Source organism: Rattus norvegicus, chromosome 3 (genome assembly GCF_036323735.1).
Source record: "Rattus norvegicus strain BN/NHsdMcwi chromosome 3, GRCr8, whole genome shotgun sequence".
NCBI classification, from domain to species: Eukaryota; Metazoa; Chordata; class Mammalia; order Rodentia; family Muridae; genus Rattus; species Rattus norvegicus.
The window spans coordinates 98,328,712-98,349,023 of NC_086021.1; the positions used below are offsets into that span (position 1 = coordinate 98,328,712).

Genomic DNA, 20,312 nt, shown 5'->3' on the forward strand with positions numbered 1-20,312 from the left:
TAAAAAGAAAAGGTTCTCTGATTTTTATTGGTCCCTGCACCACACCTTCCCAGGCTGCTTAAAGGACCTTCTTCTCTCAAGATGAAGTAAGTTCTTCATTTCCAAACGAAAAAAAAAAAAAAAAAAAAAAACAACAACAACAACTGTTTGAGTAGCTGGGTATGCTTTGGGACCCATGTGATTCCCAACTGCTTTAGAGAATGAAGACGAGGATCATGAGTTAAGGCCAGCTTGGGCTATATATAAGCTCCAATTTCAAAGTGGCAGAGAGCTGAGAGTGTGGGTCAGTGATGGAGTCTAGGATATATGTAAGTTCTTAGGTTCAATCTCTGGCGCTGCCAAAACAGATCAAACCAGATACTTCAGTGGTTGCTTTCTTGAATCTAGACAGTGTTTCATTTTCCTTTGTCTCTTATCTGTTTTCCTAGTGATAGCAAATTCCCCTCAGGCAAAAGACTGGATATCAAAGGTTTTCCTAAAAGCCTTTTCTAGAAAAATTCAACAAGTGGTCTCATGTTTATATAAATGCAACAGACAGTAACTTCAGAAATAAAATTGAAGCTAGCACGGTGTCGCACACCTTTATCCCTGCACTCAGGAAGAAGAGGCATCGGATCTCAGTGAGTTCAAGGCCAACCTGGCCTAACCCTGACTTACAGGACTGCCAGGACTGAGAAACAGAGAAACCTTCTTGTCTTAAAGAACCTAAATAAATAAACAAATAATAAATAAAATTGGGAGGTCTTTGAAGAGATGGTTCAGCAGGTGAGAGCATTGTTTTTCTTGTAAGAGACCCAGGTTAGGTTCTCAATACTCATGTGATAGTTCACAACCATTTGTAACTCTAGTTCCAGGCGAACTCCCTCTTCTGATGTCCATGTTTACCAGGATACACATGCATATACATACATGCAGACAAACATACACATAAAATAGCATTTATCTTTATTATCATGAAATTGTAGTTATTACAAAATTATAAAATGTAATGATATTTTGTTTTATAATATATAATTATATTATATAATAAAATACACTTTAAAAAGATGCACATAAGATAAATAAATAAAACTAATTGGTCAGGCTACCGATCTCCAACAGACTGTCTCTGTGCCCTGCTCCTTTTGTACTAGAAGCTGTATCTCATAATGGTGGAAGCTGACTGAAAAGCTCAATGTGAAGTCACAATGATTGTTATCAAGCTTTGAGTAAGGAAGAAACAGGGAATAAGATCACATCTGACCTAACGGCACCTTTTCCCCTTCCTCTGGCTTTTTGAAGGATAGAGGTCTCTTCAGCCACGTACTCAAGGTCCTGGAATGAGCCTGATTATCAGTTTCTAGACCCAGCCAGGTGGAGTGTGTGAAGCTCTGCTTCACTGCAGAGCAGGCTGATTGCTGTGTGGGGCACTGCAGGGTTCCAGCTGACTAAATGCCACTTCTGTCTCCAGGCTGCCCTGATGCTGCTCTTCACTCGGTTGCAGTCTTCTGAATGTTGTACAGACCGGAATGCTTGTTGTGACTGGTCATGCAAAGCCTTGGGCCTTTGGGAGTGCCCACATTGTCTTTATTTCTATTTATTTTATTTTTTCCAGACAAGATCTTGTGTTCCAGTCTAGCCTCAGAATTTATATCACCAGGGAGGATCATGAACTTCTGATCCTCTTCACCTCCACCTTCCAGGTTTAAGTCTGACCCATTGACATTGCTCTTACAGAAGAGAGGGAGGGCCTTGTTCTGGCTGCTACTTGCTTCTATGCTTCTGTGTCCAGAAAGGCTCTCTTACTACTTCCTTGTGTCTTTCCATAACAAAGGCTACATCTCTGAGCTACTTTTAGCACAGATGCTGGATCTGTCACTTTTTGCCCTTTCTCTGTACTGTCTCTGGTCTAGGATCTGTGTGGGCTCTCAAATATCTCCTTTTCCCCAAACCACATGAAGCTGGCTATCTTATTTCTTCTCCTTAGGAATTCCTAAGATAAATCTAGTTGATATCCTCTCCAAAATTGGTATAGAATTCTGGACTATAATTTTATTCATACCAACATAATAGTTGTAGGCATTTCCTTTCCTGTGTTTCAGAGACCTGTTTTTTCCAGTCTGGTTTTATCTTTGGCTCACACCATTCACCTTTGTCCCTAGCACAGTCCTCTAGCCTCTCCCTTTTAAAGAGATTTCCCCTGCAGAGGCACTCTCTAACCCAGTTTGTCGTCACCCCTCCTCCTAGATGTCATGCCTCAGACCCTAGCCCACGGATTTGGTGTGAGTCACAGACTCCTCAGCCAAACATGAAGGTGGCTTTGGCCTCTATTTTCTCTCTTCTCCCATATGTTCTCTTCAGCATCCCAGAGTCTCAGGGAGCCTAAACCATCTTGGGCTTCTGGGAGCTCGAGCCTCTTCCTAAGGAAAATGGGCACTAGACCATGAGACAGTCCTAGCCTGGGCTTAGTGGGGTTAACTCACCCACCAGTTATGGTTCTGCTATTTATTCTGATTGCTTGGGATCCTGTAGCCTTAAGATAGGAAATTTAGGGTCTCATACACATTTAGCATAAATGAGACTTTGTCTTAAGTTCTGCCAAGTTACCCCAAGATCTCAGTATGTAACCAAGGCTGACTGACCTTGACACACATTGTAGATTCCCTCAAACTCCCCATCACAGACTCTTTCTACCATGCTGGACTTAAAGTTTAGCCACGTTTATCTCTTTTATTTTTACTTCAGGCAAACTAATAAGGTTATGTTAGGCCTCCCCACAAATCACTGTTAGAATTGGGCCTCGGAATTTTCCAATTCAGATCTCTTTCCTACAACTGATTTAAGCCTTTCTCATCCAAAAACCCTCTACAACTATATATGGTGGTGCCAGCACCCAAGTGGCTGAGGTAAGAGGATTGTCTTGAGTTTGAAGCTACCATGGGTTGGATAGCAAGACTCTCTCTCAAAAAATGAAACATAAAACAAGGCCTTTGCGATGGCTCAAACAGTGAAGGGCCTATATCTCAAATCTGGTGACCTGAGTTTAGTCCCCAGGACTCTCATGATAGGAGGGAAGAATCAACTCCCTGAGGTTGTCCTTTTGACTACACACGTACACAAAGTAAATGGGTTGGTTTTTCTTTTCTTTTTCTTTTTTTTAAGAAAGCAACATATTGGGGTTGGGGATTTAGCTCAGTGGTAGAGCGCTTGCCTAGCAAGCGCAAGGCCCTGGGTTCGGGCCCCAGCTCCAAAAAAAAAAAAAAAAAGAAAAGAAAAAAAAAAAAAAAAAGAAAGAAAGCAACATATTCTCTCCTGCATAAAAATATACCACAGGAACACACCCATGTTTTTATAATTTCCTAAGATCTCTAGATCCTATTTAGGTGAATCAGGTATCTGGTGCATTGGAAAATAGGATAAGCCAGTGTTGGCGCCTAAGATGGATAGGCCTCTTGCCTAAGAACAAATAGAGAAGTAGGAACTCAGAGTGCCAGTCTGTTTCACAGGCAGCTGCTTAAGGCTTGCTGCCTGTCCCTGTGTGACGGCAGTTCCCTGGCACACCCATTCCCAAGGGCACAGAATCTAGCCCACCAGCTGGGCCAAGATTGCAGCCCTCCCCCAAGACAGGTGGTTGTCTGCCTTTGTCCAGGCACAGGCAGCTGCCTTGCATTCTGTGCTCTCAATGCTGCTCTTGATTCTTTCCCATTGTCTCAGCCTCAGTCCTCTTGCCAAGCACAGACTGGGAACAAGCTTCTTGGGTGTCTCTTGGTGATTGTGAAGTCCTACTTGCCAGTAGACAAAGGCTTTAAAGCACACCCCATCTCATCCTAGGAAAGGACTCTTAGGACTAGTGAAAAGACTTGTCTGTCCCTCGAGGGCCTGTACCAGGCTGTCATACCATGATGGCAGATAAGCTCAGTAATCCCCTTCCCCTTCCCAGTAATGAGCTCACTACTTCCAACCAGGCTGCTGTGCCTCTGGCTGATGGCCAGCCTAGCTACCACCACTGACCCTCCCTGTGAGTGGGTGTGTAGGACCCCTGCCCGGCTTCATGGATTTCCCTCTAAATGAGGGTGGGAGCGACATTACTAGACCACTGCTTCTAGAACCAGCTCAGAAGGAGGCAGACTAGAGATTGGCAGAAGAGAAGTAACCCGAGTATGGAGCACCTGAAACCTTGACCAAGGATGGCACTCCTTACAAAGCCTCAGTTCTTTCAGAGGGAGCGACCAATGTGGATGGTAATTATAATCAAGCATTAGTAACCAAGGAGGAGAAAGGCATATTTTGGAATGAAAAGGGGAGCCAGAACTTCCACAGAGACTCTCCTTCAGGCTAGCCAGGAGAGCCAGGTGCCAGCTCTTTCCCTCACCAGAGATGGTACAGATAAATACCAGTCTTCCTGGAAGCAGTCTGCAGAGACATCCCTGAGACCGTCAGATGAGTGTTCTTAAGAACCTGGGAAGATCCGAGCCACAGATCGGGTGAACAGAACATTGGGATCTCTGAGAAAGGCTGGCTTTCCCGCTTACTCAAGGAGCCCTGTAGGGCCCCAGCAGTGAGACTGATTGAGCCACACCCAGAAGCACAACTTAGAGAGGCTGCTGAAGAGAACCGGGTGCTGTGTAGAAGACCATTTGAAACACTGCCCCTTGTAGACCTTCCCAGTCTTTATCCCTTTGTATGTTTGTCTAGCTCCCAAGAAGAACCTAGAACAAACAGTGACTCATTCATCCTTACCAAGTCCCAAGAAAGAAAAAGCTGGCTGAAAATCATTCTTTTAACTGAAAGGCAGAGTCAGTGAGTGTCACCAGAAAAGGTCTCATCAGCTCTGATCCTTTAGCACCCAGATAGGAAGTCAAGTCCAAAAGTGCCTTGCCATTGTCAGGCTCACTGGCCATAAAAACAGCGCAGTGAGGCAGGGCTCAAACTCAAGACCCCCCATCCTTACCCTCCCAGACTCTACACACCCACCTGTGCTGTCTTCAGGAAGTAGCCCAGTTCCCAGCTCTTAAGGGGTGGCACGTGCAGCCTGAGTGGAGTGTTTTATGGGAATCCTTGGTTTCTCGAGTCATGTTGATGGTCCCAGAACAGCCTGGTTCTTCCAAAGTTTCCTTTCTGAGATAGGAAGAAGGTTCCTGGTCACACAGTACTTGGTTTGCTGTAGGTTTATTGTGAACAGTTTGTTGTTACTAACTAACCCTGAGTAACAGGAATTACAGAGGAGGGATTTGGCGGAGGCCCACATGGTATTGCAACCTGTCAATAAATCTCGACAAGTTTGTACATCAAAGGCTTCTTGGCAGCTGGCTCTACATAGACATAATGCAGCCAGGATTTGCTCACCAAAAAGTGCTATTTTGAAAGGATCTGCAGTTTGCTTCTGGCCATTTGCCTTTTCCTAATGCAAGGCTACCTCTCACCTTTGCTCTCCAGTAGTCTTTAGACCCCACAAACAATAACTCTTTGTAGAAATGAGACTACTCTATAGAGGGGTCTAAATAAAAGTCCAGTGACACGAAGTGTACAAGCATGTAAAAAAGCAGAGAAAGAGGAAACTAGCATTATTCCCTCAGGTGAAGCCTCTACCTAGAATGACAGGCTCTGTACAGCTAGATCTAGGGTCTCTCCCCAATTCTGCTGCCTTCTGCACAAGGCAGCCCAACCATCTACTGTAGTCCTCTCTTATCCATGCCTGTGCTGACTCATCAGGATTGAAAAAGAAGCCCCTCATAACTTCTCCCTAAACCCATCTCCTGCTAGCTGACTTCCATCTCTTGTTCCCTGGGGTTGTTCTGTTGTCGAAGGAGAGTGACACTGCCCCCAGGTTGCAAACTGACATACTAGAGAATATCATAATTTATTTAGGCTGCCTTAGCAAAACACATAGACCTGGTGACTTAAATGACAGATACTGATTTTCTTAGAGTTCTTGAGGTTGGAATTCCAACCATCAGAGGTTTCCTGAGAGGGATGACTTCCTTGTTTATAGGTGCCTACTATCTCACCATGCCACTACTGTGTCTCTAAGAGAGACTCCTCTCTCCCTCTTCTTGTTAGACCACAGTCTTATCAGGTCAGGGCCCAACCTGATAGCCTCCCTTAACCATGTCTACCCTCTAAACACTGGTGTTGGAGTGTAGAATATGAAGTTGGAAAAACAGTGCTTCAAGAACTTGATTTCCTGACTTGTTTAGGAGAACTGTGAGGTGTTTTAGATATCATTTAGGCTGTCTACAAAATCTAATTAATTAGTGAACTTAAAAGCTTGTTTGGTTAGATATATCAGTAGGTGAAGATACAACTCCCACACATTATCCTCAGATCTTCACATGCCTGCCATACCATGTGACACACACATTACACTAAATAAATATTTAATAATATTTAATAAATACAAAATGCCTATTTTAGGAGGGGTTGGAGAAATGACTCTTTTTTTTTTTTTAATTTAGTTTGGTTGGTTGGTTTTTTGAGGCAGTGTTGTCCTGGCTGTCCTAGAACTCACTCTATAAACCATGCTAGCCTTCAACTTAGAGATCCACCTTGGCCCTGCCTCCCGAGTGCTGGGATTTGCATGTACCACTACTGCCCGGCTGAAAAAACAATTTTTGTGCAATTTATTTTGATCATGCTTTTCCTCTCCACCAACTCTGCCCAGACCTTCCCCATTTACCCAGCTCCATGCCCTTGTTTCTCTCTTAAACAAAAAGAAACAGGAAACACAAACACACATAAACCATATAAATGGAAACTAGAATATACAAGCAAAAGACCAGTGAGACAAACCAACGCTCAAACACAGCACTATGAGAGGAAAGTCTACAAGATCATCACTGGGCTTGTTTTGTGTTGCCCCCTGCTCAGTGTGGTTAATATACCCAGCGAAACTTCATGGGGGAATTAACTTTTTCTTTGCAAGCAGGAACCACTGTAAGTACTTCTTGGCTGGAAGTAGTAACCATGTCTACTTAAACCCCTCTTAGCACTGGGACCCCATCTAGCTTAAACCTGTCCAGGGTCCTGTGCATGTTACCACAATCTCTGTGAGTTTGGTTGTGCATTAGTCCAGTTATAGCTATGGAATAATGTTTCCAAGTCTCTCACTCTCTGCACATCATCTAGTTTTGAGTTTCTGTGCTGATCATCATCCACCGCATCGTCTATAGCTGCTCTGAGGGTGGCAAGTGAAGCATGGGTCTATGGGTATAGCAGAACATCATTAGGAGTCATTTTAGTCGTGTGTTCCTTTTAACAGACAATAGTGTTGGTTTTCTCCTAGGCCAGGTGACTCTCAGTCTCTCAGGTTCTGGGCCACCTAGCAGTCTCGGGCATGGGTTCCATTTCATGGGGTGGAACTCAAATCCAGTTACTGAGTGGTTGGCCGCTTCCGCAACATTTGTGCCGTGATTGCACCAGCATGTCTCTCTGGGTTCACCTGTGCTCTTTCAGAGGGCCCAGGTTCAATTCCTAACATTCCCCTGGCAGCTGATAACAAGTAACTTCAATTTTCGGGGTGCTGATAATTTTGTTTGGCTTCTGCAGGCCCCAAGCATGCCTGTGTTGTGCATATATACACTGAAGCACACATACATACACATAGAATAAAAAGAAATCTTTAAAAACAAACTCTCTTTCCCACTTCTCCCTACACTTCACAGCTGTCACTAGCATCCTGTTCTCAACCACAGTGTCTGTTACAAGGCAGTACTCCATCAGAGAAGGATCTTTAATTTTCTCTTTATTTATTTTGTGATAGAGTTTCATATAGCCTAGACTAGCCTGGAATTCTCCATCCTTCTACCTTTATCTCCCAAGTTGCTAGCAGTATAGGTATTTACTGTTCTGCCTGGCTAGGGAGAGATCTTCCAAAGCAAGATAGTTGATGACCGTCGTGGACTTTATGCATGTTAAATAGGCACTTTGTTAGTACTGAGTCACTGGGAACAGTTGTGTTTGGGGATCTACACTGTCATCTAGGACTGTAGCTTTTGGTGACAAGTCAGTGTAGAGAACCGAGTGAACACTGCTTCCCTCTGGCATGGGGACGCTGCCTGATAAGAATTGTCAGCCCAGGGAGCATGGCAGGTAGAACACTGCAGACAGTTTACCTGTACTACAGCTTACCCTGGCCAAAGACGCTCTCCATCCCAAAGAGAAAGTTGGCACAGCCATTTGTCTCCAGGTAGATAAGATTGTTAAGGTGCCTCCATTCTTCCTCATGGCCCCTTGTCAATAGGAAAGGACTCAGGGGCACAAGTGTCTGCATCTTGAGGACTGAGTGAGCCCATGTGGCAGCTGTCCGTGGCACATGTTTCTCTAGTAAGTCCTCCTCTAGCCTCTTGTTCACTGTCGGTACCATTGTGTTTCTAAGGATACTTGGAACCTGCTGCACATCTGATATTGGGGTTTTAGTTGCCTCTTGGCCGCATGGAGAAGCCTACTTGAAGGCATTTGGGATATTCAAGATATATGAGATGCCCCAATATTGAGCACCCTATTGAAGGAGCTTTCTGGACCTTCTCTTTTCTGAATGGACCACACCACACACCCAAGCCCAGGACTCAAGAATTCCTAACCACCTCGCTAATACCTTTCACCTTTTATTTCTCTTCTTTCCCAATGGGTCATCAGGGCCTTAAACTCTGGCATTGAGTACTACTGGGACCAGCTAAATGAAACGGTCTTCACTGTCCACTCAAGTAGCAGGAGCAGCGAGCGGCCTGGGTAAGCCAAAGTTGGAAAGTCCTGTATTGGAGTCCTCTGGACCTTTGCTTAACCACAGCTGCCTTTCATTGATCTGTTACAAGTCTTAAGCTTTTACATATAGTCAAAAGAAGACAGAGGCCAGAGAGAGTGCTTGGTAGTTAGGAGGACGTTCTGCTTTTACAGAGAACCTAAACTTGGTTCCTAGCCCTACATCAGGCAGCTCAGAACCTCCTACAACTCCAGATCCAAGGGGTACCTGATGCCTCTGTGGGCCCTCATATCTGCATTCACATCCCCATCCCCATACAGACAGATACTGTGTCACATAATTACAGAAGAGACAAAAGCCTTACTCCTGGAGTCTTACTGGAGAACACATGCCTTCTCTAGTTCTGCCCATGGTATCTGGGCACACTTAGAGTGAAAGTAAAGGGCCCTGGAGCAAAATGCTACCCCATGAAATCTGCTCATTTGCCCAAGGATATTGAGGAGTGGGTACTGCTTTCAGATGACTAGAGCTACAAGGATCAAGCAGCTAACGGCTGTAGCCCAGGGGCCACTGAGAATAGAAATCTGACACTAAGCATCTTTTTTTCACTTAAATCCACTAATGAAACTTGGGACATTGTAAAAACAAAACACTGGCTCAGTGGGAGACCTAAGGCAGGTCCTGCTTCCTGCAGAGTATAGCTAGAATAATAATCCCAGAAGAAGCTAAAAGTGAGTTTTCCAAGTCTGGGGCCAGCTGTCCTGCCTGTCCTAGGTTCAGAAGTCTATGTCTAAGAAATAGCCAAGAAAGGTGAGCAAGCTCTAGCCTGGCCCTGGGCTCTGGTTGTGGGCTGTGCTCCCATCCTACAAGGCTCTTTTTTCATGGCTTCCATGAAGAGACACTTGTAATGTTATGGCTCTCCCTTCCTAGGCTGCTGGCCTGGAATTGGTATGGAATCCAAGACTTCTGTACAGGACCCCACTCCAAGCCCTTTCTGACTTCCATCTGTCTTTTACTTTAGAACCAGCAGAGCCACATGGCGGACAGACAGAGACATGGGCTTGATGAATGCAATTGGGCTGCAACCTCGGAACCCTACCACCTCTGTGACATCTCAGGGCACCCAGACTCTGGCCCTCCAGTTGCAGAATGCTGAAACACAGACTGAGAGGGAGGAAGAGGAACCAGGGACAGCATCCTCAGGTCCTGGTGAAGGTAGGAGCCGGGGACATCTGACTGGAAATCATCTGTCCTCTCAGGGAGAATTAGACCTGTGCTCATGAGGACCAAGGCTATTTACAAAGAGTGGAAAGTGAGATTCCATAGTGAGGGCTTCTTCCAGCACCAAGGCAGGGTCCCTAGTTTATCTCCCCTCAACTAGCATGGCATATTGGTCCTACTGCAAGTGAAAATCTTAGTGCTCCTCTGGTAGTAGTTTGACATTGTGCATACAGCTGGGCATACCAGCAGTCCTTCCTCTCACCTACTTCAGGTATGACACTGCCAGCATCAGCCCCGGCTTTCTGCTGGCCTCACACATTTAAGAACCAATTAGCACTTCCCAGTGGTAGGGCTCAAGACACTTTGTAACCCATCAGCAGCTGCTTTAAGCAGGCTGTTCTCACTCTCCTTACCTCCTACCTCTAGCCCCCTTGCTGCTCCTAGTCCCAAACAAGGTAGCATCTAAACAGACTTTCTATGTCTGGTTGAGCCATTTGCTTGAAAGACCATGGAAGGAGAAGCCCTGATGTGTATCGGACCAAGAGTAACAAATCTGCTGATATTGCCTCCAGGGAATGACTTTTCTACACTGCATCTCTCCGTGGGGCACCTTCCTCCTCCCTGCCATGAACTGAAATGTTCAGAGTTAAATCCCTTTTCTCATTTGCAGCCTAGTCCATCTCTCACATCTGAAGCCCAGGGCTCTTTATGGAGTAGAAACCCCTTGCTGGGGACATGAGCAGCTGGCAGTATTAGCTGAGCCAGCCAGCTGCAGCTTTGAGCCTGAGGAGGAGGAGGAGGAGGCAGATGAAGTCTCATTTAGCCATATCCAGGCCCATTCATACAGGGGTTTATGGACTTGAGCCATCCTGGAATCTGTGGAGCTCATTCCCAGAAGCTTAGGTCTTAAGTGCTCAAGGAACTACTGCTTCTCCAGCAGAGCCAGAGAGTACTCTCAGCTGGGGCAGTGGTCTCTAAAAGGACCCGATGAGGCAAGCATCATGGAGGTTTACTCACAAGGAAGAGAGTGTAAGAATTGAGCCTCCATTCTTCCCCTCAGAGCTTGGAGTTGAATGATGGTAAACAGCTAACAGCTAAGCAGCTGACACCTTCCTGAGAGGGACGAGGAGGAACTAGGACATACCTATGGGGTCAGGAAGAGAAAGTGGACCCTGTGCTGGGTCCTCGAGTTGAGTAGTAGTTAGACAGAATGTGCTGACAGGAGCATCTCAGCATGTGCAAGAGCACTGCGTTGGGAACTCGGACATGTGGGCAGAGGCCCACCAGCAGGTGTCTGAGGAAAGTGAAGCGCACATTGAGAACTGAGGTTAGCTGCATGCGCAGAGTTGTGTGCAGGATTCGCAGGTAGAGCAGTGGCTCTGTGAGCAGGATTTGCTACTGAAGAGATGTGTACCCCCTAGTGTCTGACCTCCCAAAAGAATCCTGTCTTTGTCTTGCTGATTCTGGGCTACAGTTTATTGCTTCTTGTTTGGGAGTTGGGGACTAGGGTAAGTAAAGGATAGAAGCAGTCTTTTTCAGGGGCTAGAACCTCATTTTCCCCTCCCCATTTCTGGCTTCCTTAAAGCAGAGCAGCAAGTTGCTAGTCCAGAAGCCCAGCAGACAGCAGCATTAGGAGCCACAGCCCTGCCAACTGGACCCTCCAGCCAGCTTTGCCATGAACAGTAGCACATTTCAAAAAGTAGACAAAAAGGGAAGAATGAGCTGCAAGAGGAAGTGAGGAATGGGTTGCTAAGTGCCCTTCTGCAGCCTGTGCCCAGGCGCTTAACCCACAGCTCTGATTCCAGATACCTTGCTGGGGAGCCATTTGTCAGCAGTGTTCTCCATGCCTGCACTTTCTCATCCAGAGGCAGGCACGGCAGCTCCTCACTCCTTGAGTAGACTTAACTGGTGGCCAGGTCTCCAGGAGCATGCACAGGAGCAGCCTAGTTGAGGTTAGTCCTTCTTCTGGGCTGGGCTGTATACCACCCCACCCCACACACACCAAGGCCTGGATTTGTTAGTTTGAGAACCAGATCTGGTTGTAGTAATTATTGTCTTGTAGCTAGCCATTCCTTACATTATATAAACCCAACAGAACCAGAACCTGTCTGCTTCTCATTTACTTTTTCTAAAAATCTGTGGGTCTAGGAGTGTAGTTCAGTGGTAGAGCACACTGTGTGAGGTCCTGGTTCAATCACTTGCATTCCCACCTCTCCAAACAATTAAAAGCCATTCAGCCATTTCTGACATTTTTTTGAGGAACTCTACACAAGGGCATTTGCTCTTGTGCTTGCCAGCCTTTAACCAACAAGTCTGCTCTGGGACATCAGTGTTGCCCTGCTACAAGCTGCCTGCTCTCCATCCAGGAGGCAGCTTAGAAAGTGAGGGAAGCTCATGGCTGCTCCCAGCACTAGTACAAATGAGTGGAGTCATGGGAGGCCCTGTCTCCCTGCTTCTTGGAGAACTCCATGGCTCTGTCTCTCAGCCTTGGGCCTTTGTCTGTTATGGTGAAGATAGAAGTTAGAACAGCCCCAGGCCAGGGAAAAACAGGTGCCATTATGGAAGAAAGAGCTAGAACATACACGGTCTTAGTTCCCACTTCCTTTCTCCTCCTTGGCTGTATACCACCCCCAGAATTAAATGCAACTGAAGGGCATTATGGGAAGTTGCTAGTCCCACCTGTCTTCTGCATTCAGAACTTGCCAAGGAAACAATCTGCCAACAGCACTAAACCAGTCTCCTGTTTTTGAAATGCTAAAAGAAATACTTCAGCTCCGGAGGAGGAAGCAGCAGAGTTACCCACTATGCCCACCATTGCTCAAAACCATATCCATTGGGCTTCAGTCCTTCTTTCCTGTTGAGAATATACCAGCTGCTGCCTCTTAGCCTCAGCTTAGCATTCCAAGATAGAACCACAGCTCAGGATTCTAGGCTGAGGCTGTTGACACTCAGCCCCAGAAGCTGTGGTATGCACATCTCTCCATGTCCAATCCACTCTTTTTCAGCGTGCACTTTGTCTCACATTGTATGAAGCATCATGAACTGACAGGTTTTAGAAAAGGAATCACATGAATCACAAAATGAAACCATTGTGTCTCATCCTACAAAGGGCAATCCCATAAGGGAAGCAGGCATAGAAAGAGTTCTCCTGAAGCAGAGTAAGAAGCAGTTTTCGGGTTGGGGATTTAGCTCAGTGGTAGAGCGCTTGCCTAGCAAGCGCAAGGCCCTGGGTTCAGTCCCCAGCTCCGAAAAAAAAAGAAAAGAAAAAAGAAAAAAAAAAAAAGAAGAAGAAGCAATTTTCAAAGTTGCCTCGAGTCTGGAGCTGCTATATGCAGCATAGGAACCACTTTTCAGTCATCCATACATGTATTTGGCAAATAAACATTTCATCCTAGACCTTGTGATGAACAAGATTCAGGAAGGCCCAGCAAGCAAGAGATGGAGTCACTAGTGACTGAGTCAGGGAAAGGCATGTAGTAGTATTGGAGCTCCAACTGCTACAGCTCTATTCTTGAGTAAAAGATGTGCCTTTATACTGACCTCTGAACCTGAGCTTGTATAGTATCTCAGTATGCATAGTCAGGGAGCAGATCTGGGTCAGCTTTAGAAAAGACTGTTGTGTGCATTGCATAGGTCAAGAAAATGACAAGGGTCTAGTCAGAAAGTCCTCAACTATCAAAAATACTTTTGATAGTTCTGGAGTTGCTGAGCTTTGAGCAAGCTGTGGACTTAGCCAGAGCTCAGTTAACTAAGAATTATAACAGCAGCCGGACAGTAGTGCTTCATGCCTTGAATCCTAGGATTCAGGAGGTAAACGCAAGAAGAGCTCGGAATTCAAGGTCAATCTTGTCTACAGATGAAGTCTCAGGACAGTCAGAGCTACACAGAGATACCTTGTCTTACTCAATGGAGAAAAAGAATCAGAAGCTTAGTGGCAGCAACCTGGGAATGGGGTGGGAAGAGAGAAGAGAATCATTTAGGAAATAGCCAAATGGAGGGTCCATGGGCATGCAGCAGGGAAGAGAGAAGAGAGTCAGTTAGAAAATAGCCAAATGGAGGGTCCATGGGCAGGCAGCAGGGAAGAGAGAAGAGAGTCAGTTAGGAAATAGCCAAATGGAGGGTCCATGGGCAGGCAGCAGGGAAGAACAGAGTCTTATACTTGAGTGCTGATCACAAAGCACTCTGGGGCTGGGCTTTTGTAGCACCTTTGGCTCCAGAGTAGCTTTTCTCTCTCTGGAAACAAGCACTGGGAAGTTCTGGGAGTTGGAACAGACACAGTTGACAAGCCCCAAGCCAGCCCACTTCAGATCCCCAAGGAACAGGAGAAAGTCCTCAGAGAGCTCTTGGAAAGCCATGGAGATCGCCTGGACCATAGGAAGGACTCTAGGAACAAATAGAGACTTCACTGTCACTGAGGTCTAACTTGACCCCTCCTGTTGCCCTGCCCTACTAGTTGAAGACTTGGCCCCTGAGACTCAGAGCTCTTCAGGTTTCCTATCTTCTGAATACAAAGTGAAGCTGAAGCTTAGCTGTTCAGGACAGGTGCAGGGTTGGGTGGGGCAGTTTCCTGGGGACCTCAGGAAAAGCCAGCTAAATAAAAGCCAAAGCTTGGTTGGATAGAGTCCTCACTGTTTAGTGCTGAGGAAAATGGATCAAGACCCAGAGGGAGAATTGAGCAAGTACCTGCCAGGTCCCATGCAAGAGAGAAGGGGCCTGAGACAGAGCTAAGTCATGAAGTAATGAGAGTAACTAGCCTAGAAGTCTAACACAAATAAGCAAGCCAAGAAAAGACTTAGGGCAAGGGACAGAGAAAGCCCTGTAAAAACATCTAGTCACGGGTAACCTTGAGTTACCTGTCATCCATGAGTACTCCAAAACCAAAGAGTTCTGAGCCGGGCAGGGTAGTCGGAGGAAACAAATCAGCACTCTAGGGGAGCTGGACCTGGCCTGGCTGCTGGGAGCTGTGGCTGGAGCTGCCCAGCCTGGTGACTTGGGGTGGAAGTACTGCTGCTGCCCTGGGTGCCAGTTACCTGGGCTAGCATTTCCTCTCTAACACTATGCAGGTCCAGCCAGCTACTTAATGGCTGTATGTCCAGGTCTGTGGGGAGCAGACCTTTGCTACCTAGAGCTGCATATTGGCATCACAGCTGGCAGTGGTGCTCTTTAGGGAAATGTGGTGTCAGGCATACAGCCCAGGGAGAGCACTGACCAGGGGCTGATGAATGAGGACCTACGGGAAAGGGAGAAGAGAAGACAGCTCTGTCAGGCTCTTAGAGAATAACAGAACTGAGGGAAGATCACGTTGAAATACACCTGACAGACTGCCTGTGGACCACACCCAAAGATTAGGTGGTAAATCCCATTCCAGGACCAGGTCTGAAAGTCACCCCAGATGGGGACAGACAAAGCAAACTGTCCAGTCTTCTCCTCTGCCTCTTTCAAAGCAACCTGCATTCTGAATGGGGCTAAAGCCAAGCACCTGCCTTGGTCCAAGCTCTGCTCTGACACAGGTGCATAGCCTCAGCCTTTTCCTCTGCAGTACAGCAGAGGTATGAATAGTAGTCCTTTGGACTCACTCTTGTCCTGCTCTTAGGACTCTGTTCACAGTGCTGAGGTTGACCTTAATCCTGTTTTTTGTTGTTGTTTGTTTGTTTTGCCTAGAATTCCCCAGCATTTGCTAGCTCCTGCTGCCTGGCTCAGAGACTCAGACCAGCAACTAACTCCTTTCTTCTGCTTTGTGCCTTTCAGGCGAGGGCTCGGAATATGGTGGCAGTGGGGAAGATGCCCTCAGCCGGATCCAGAGGCTAATGGCCGAGGGTGGCATGACAGCTGTGGTACAGCGAGAACAGAGTACCACCATGGCCTCCATGGGTGGCTTCGGCAACAACATCATCGTTAGCCACCGCATTCACCGCAGCTCCCAGACAGGCACAGAGTCAGGGGCTGCTCGTACCTCCTCACCCCAGCCCTCCACCTCTCGAGGACTACTCTCAGAACCTGGGCAACTGGCAGAGCGAGGACTAAGCCCCCGGACAGCCTCCTGGGACCAGCCTAGTACCTCTGGAAGGGAACTACCCCAGCCAGCCCTGTCCTCTTCCTCCCCTGTCCCCATTCCAGTCCCCCTTGCCAGCAATGAGGGACCAACCATGCACTGCAATGTGACCAATAACAGTCACCTTCCTGAGGGTGATAGTAGCAATGTGGGGGAAGCTGCAGGCCCTAGTGGGGAGCCACGGAACCGATAGAGACAAAACCAGGTACTGGTACCTCCCTCAAGCTGCTGAGCAGGAGCAGGACCTCACGGCTGGCTGGGAACTGGACACAGAAGAGCTGATGCTTGCATCCAGGAACAGGAGCAATGAGAGGGTGGGGCAGTGGGTAAGGGGCAGTCCAACTGGCAAGGCTGGCCTGGGATACTAGAGCCTTCCATGATCTAGAGCCCAGAAGAGCCTCACTGCTGAACCTGGTGTGAATGAAGAAGCAAGTGGGTATCTCTGCTATGAGCCCCATTTCTCCTAGGATCACTGACCTAGGGGACTCAACCCTGGGCATGAGCCCCAGAAGAGCGAAGTCTTCCAGAGCTAGACCACACCATCCTGGACAGAATGGTGGGACAGTTCTTCTCCGCCCACTACTGGAGGGAAGAGCCACCAGGAGCAGAGGAGCAGCGCCCCCCCCCCCCCAATTGCTTCCATCTTTAAAACTTCCAGAGTTCCAGCCTCTCACATCCTCTTAGCCCACAGAGACGGAAAGGTCAAGCCCAGCTTCCATGCCAGTGACTTGTTACACTCACGAGTGCGACACCTGTGGAGTGAAGGAGATAGCCTACTTGACTGACACAGGATGGAGTCGATACACGGTGGTGGACAGGTCCTCAGGAGTGGGGGGGGTGTAGGCTGGCCCGCCCCCAGCATGTCCACCAAGCTCCCCCCTTCCACAAGACCCTCCGTGCAGCACCTATGGGTGTCAGTATTACCTAAGCATAGGCCAAAGCCAGCCCAAGGTTGGAGGGAGGAGATTCCAGGTCAGAATGTGAGGTCTTGGTCTGTGACTTGAGGTGTTGCATGTGGAATCCTGAACTGTACGTGTAGTTTTTAGTGGAGAAATCAAGGCTCTGATCATTTTGTTTTTAGTATGAAAATGTGATTTCCTTTCTGTTTGTCACTCATCATAGAAACATTGTGGTGGGAGGAGAGGGGACAGTCTACTGCTAATGAGGGAGACACCAAAGATCTACATCATTAAAATGATGACATGCCCCTCATCAGGCTCCTGCTTGTTTCTGTGGAGAGGGGAGGAGGGAAAAGGGTTTGGGACTAGGTTGTGGAGGACATCAGACTGGGTGGCCAGGCCTCCTTAGTCATTTCAGTGGACCTAGTTAGTAATGGCATCCTCTTTGACCCATTAGCCCAAGTGAGCTGCATCCTAGGCTCTGATCGACGTACATTGGGGCAGGCAGGCATGATGGAGGGAGTCATCCTGATTGCTTCCTACCAGGGATATAGGCCTGGAGTGACAATTGAGTCACCAAAAGCTTCACTCCACCCCATCCTAGAGATCACTACAGCAAATTCTGAGCAGCTGAGAGGAGACCATGGGCTTGTCTGCAAGTGCCCCTGAAGGAGCCATTGTCCTGCCCTGCCCATGTGTTTTACTTCTTCACATGTCAAGCCAGGTTAGAAAGAGGCCTTAAAGAGGTGGGATAGAGAGCTAGAGACGGCTCAGCAGAGAAGAGCATTGGCTGTCCTTCCAGAGGACCCAAGGTTCAATTCCCAGCACCTGCTTGGTCACTCACAACTCTGGTTCCAAGGGATCTGATACCTTCATACAGATGTACAGTCAAAACACCAATGTACATAAAATAAAAAATATTTCTTTACATTATAATAGAAAACCCGAGTAACTGCCACAGGTAGGGCACTGGCAGTCAACGTGGAGGTGGAGGTAGGAATGGTGAGAATTACAGGTTCTGTCACAACAGAAATGAAAACAAAAGTGGACAGGTGATGGGAACTGCTCTGCCAGAGAATTGTATCAATAAACGTCTGCTAGCTGTGTGACTTTTTGACAAGCCACTTGCCTTCTCTGTGCCTTGATTTTCCTTGCAGTGGCATTACCCTTGGAGGAGTGCACTATGGGACCACTTCAATTTACTTTCAACCCTATAAAATCAAACCATTGCATCTCACACTAGCATCTTGAGACTGGCCTTCCTTTAAGGGAGAGATTTTGAATTAAATATTGAAGGGTGGAGGGACACCCACTGCCAGGCCTATTCTTTCACACCTGCTACTACACTACAAACAGGAGAGACAGGAGAGACTCTGAATTTCTTGAGTGTAAACAATGTACTAAGTATGCTCAATCTACCTCTCTAAAAACCCTCAAGTGATGACTTCAGTTCTCAGTTATGACCATATGACAAACAGCCAAGGTACACACAGCTGGTTCTGACATCAACACAGAAGTCAAGGCACAGGGGAAACTGAACACTCTCTCCAGCTGATTGCAAACAGAATATAAAAAGGACTTTCGATAAAGTGAGCATGCCTTGAACTACTCTGATTGGCTGACTTGGGGGCGGGGGTCGTCACACCTTGACTCCATACCAGTTCCTTAGGAAGTCTGCAAGCAGGGAGAGCCTCCTCAATGGTAAATAAGCCTTTGCAGGATCCCTTACACATTACAACCATGTGATGTCAGCAGGGCAAAGACTGGTTGTCCCTTAAGAGAAAAGGAAAGTGGTCCAAGACCCAGTTATAACAAAGAAAGCAGAGAGACTAAATTGGGTCCACTAGTTCCAGTTCAGCTTTCCAGAGTTCATCTGTGAGCTCTGAGATGTGGGTGGGTGAGTTAAGCCCAAGCTTCACAGACTGCATTAGCTTTGCCTATGGATGGAGGTATTTCTGTTTTCTGAAGCCTCCTGTCCTTAACCAGCCTGGCTGTCTTGTTTCCTCATGTGACTTGTTTCCTTAACATTCTGCCCTCTTCCATACACACACTTTCACTCTCCTGAGAGCATCCTGCTCCTGGCCCCAGGAACGGGGATATGATAAAGTGGAAGAAGTCGATGCCATACGAAACAACTGAACAACTCTCCTGTGAAGTGGAGGCAAGAATAGCACTCTTTTCATTTTTCTTTACAAGGATCATGGGAAACCAAAGCGCCCTTGTTAAAGAAGATGGCTTCTCACGCTAGCCTGCCTAGTCAACTCTAGCCCTCAACTTTGACTATTGTTGACCTCCCTCTCCTCTTCAGCATGGAGAAGCCTGAACCAGGAGTCTTCTCTCACCTACTCTAGTTCATGCCCCCACCCATTCTTAACTCCTCTGTTGTTTCAAAGCTATCCCCATCACCATCACATCCCCTAGGAACCCCTACCAGTACCTGCAGGAGGGCAGAGGAAAACTGGGACTTCGGGTGGTTTTTCCAAGAGGAGGAGTCAGCAGCTTAAGGTTAATTGGCTATTGACACTCAAAAAGCTTTGTGGGTGACCAGTACTCAGGGCCGGGAGCAAAGGGGTGCTTTCAACTCTGGGGAACAAGCGCCTGTGCCTGATCTAAGTAACTGGCCTCCAGACCAAGGACATGTGGAGCTGTCCGAGGTGCTGAATCTGCCTACTTTGGGACTTAGCCTAGTACTGTTGGAGATCGGAAAGACTGGGCTCTCCTTCGGAGCCTGTTCTGTCCCAGGTGACCTTGGGCACCTGACTTCCCCTCATCGGCAGCGCTGAACTCATTCTCGGTGTCGCGGCTGGATGGGAGGCTCGTGCCACCTTCAGTCTCACAGCTAGTGCGCGTCCCTTCCCGGGCGTGGAGAGTGACAAAATCTTTTGCCAGGTTAGATGCTCGCCTGTCCAATCTCACCTGCTCTTCCCCAGGCCCCGACGGCTCCAGTCTTTTGGCTGCCCGGCGGCCAACAGGCAGCGCTCTGCCCCGACAGAAGCACGTTGCTAGAATCCGCCCCGCTGCACACCAGGGGCCTGTTGGGACCAAACCCTCAAAATCAGGATTAAACTGCAGGCGGGACAGCGAAGGGGCTTCAAGCCATGGAAGAGAGGCGTGAAAACACTTCGGGGTCCAGAGTGCGTGGTTAGGGCGGAGGCGGGGCTCATAGCCAAGCTTGGCCGCCTGGTTCCTCCCCAGCCCGCGAGGGGGCGCCTAGTCCCCATGACAACGCGGACAGCCCCCACCCCACCCCCCGGAGGGCAGCGCCGGAGGCTAATCCTCCCTGGCGACTGTGGGCGGTGCCCTCGGAGCTGGAGTCCCGAGGCGCGGGCCATCTCTCGGGAAGGGTGTAAGCATCAAGGGTGCCCTACACTCCAGGTGGTGACCCCCGCGCGTCGCCGCTGGGTGACCGGCCCCGGGCGGGCGGTGCGTCCCCACCACGATTGGCTGCTTCCCTGTGACATCA

At 47.9% G+C, this 20,312-nt stretch overlaps 1 protein-coding gene and 1 long non-coding RNA gene across 15 annotated transcripts in view; one reads left to right on the forward strand and one right to left on the reverse strand.

Annotated features, from left to right (window-relative positions):
* The window catches only part of Ambra1 (autophagy and beclin 1 regulator 1), a 189,251-nt gene extending 172,086 nt beyond the window's left edge, over positions 1-17,165 (forward strand). For 13 of the 14 annotated variants that reach the window (XM_008762030.4, XM_063284451.1, XM_008762032.4 and 10 more), the window contains 3 exons: positions 8,614-8,706; positions 9,699-9,892; positions 15,647-17,162. In XM_008762030.4, the coding sequence (XP_008760252.2) occupies positions 8,614-8,706; positions 9,699-9,892; positions 15,647-16,143 (784 nt within the window). In that variant the 3' untranslated portion in view covers positions 16,144-17,162. 14 annotated transcript variants of the gene reach the window in all.
* Positions 99-20,269, reverse strand: LOC134486121 (uncharacterized). Its single transcript, XR_010064849.1, has 2 exons — positions 19,766-20,269; positions 99-5,097 (listed from the first exon to the last, which is right to left on the reverse strand). It is a non-coding gene; the product is annotated as an uncharacterized LOC134486121 (long non-coding RNA).
* Between the last annotated feature and the right edge of the window lie 43 nt (positions 20,270-20,312).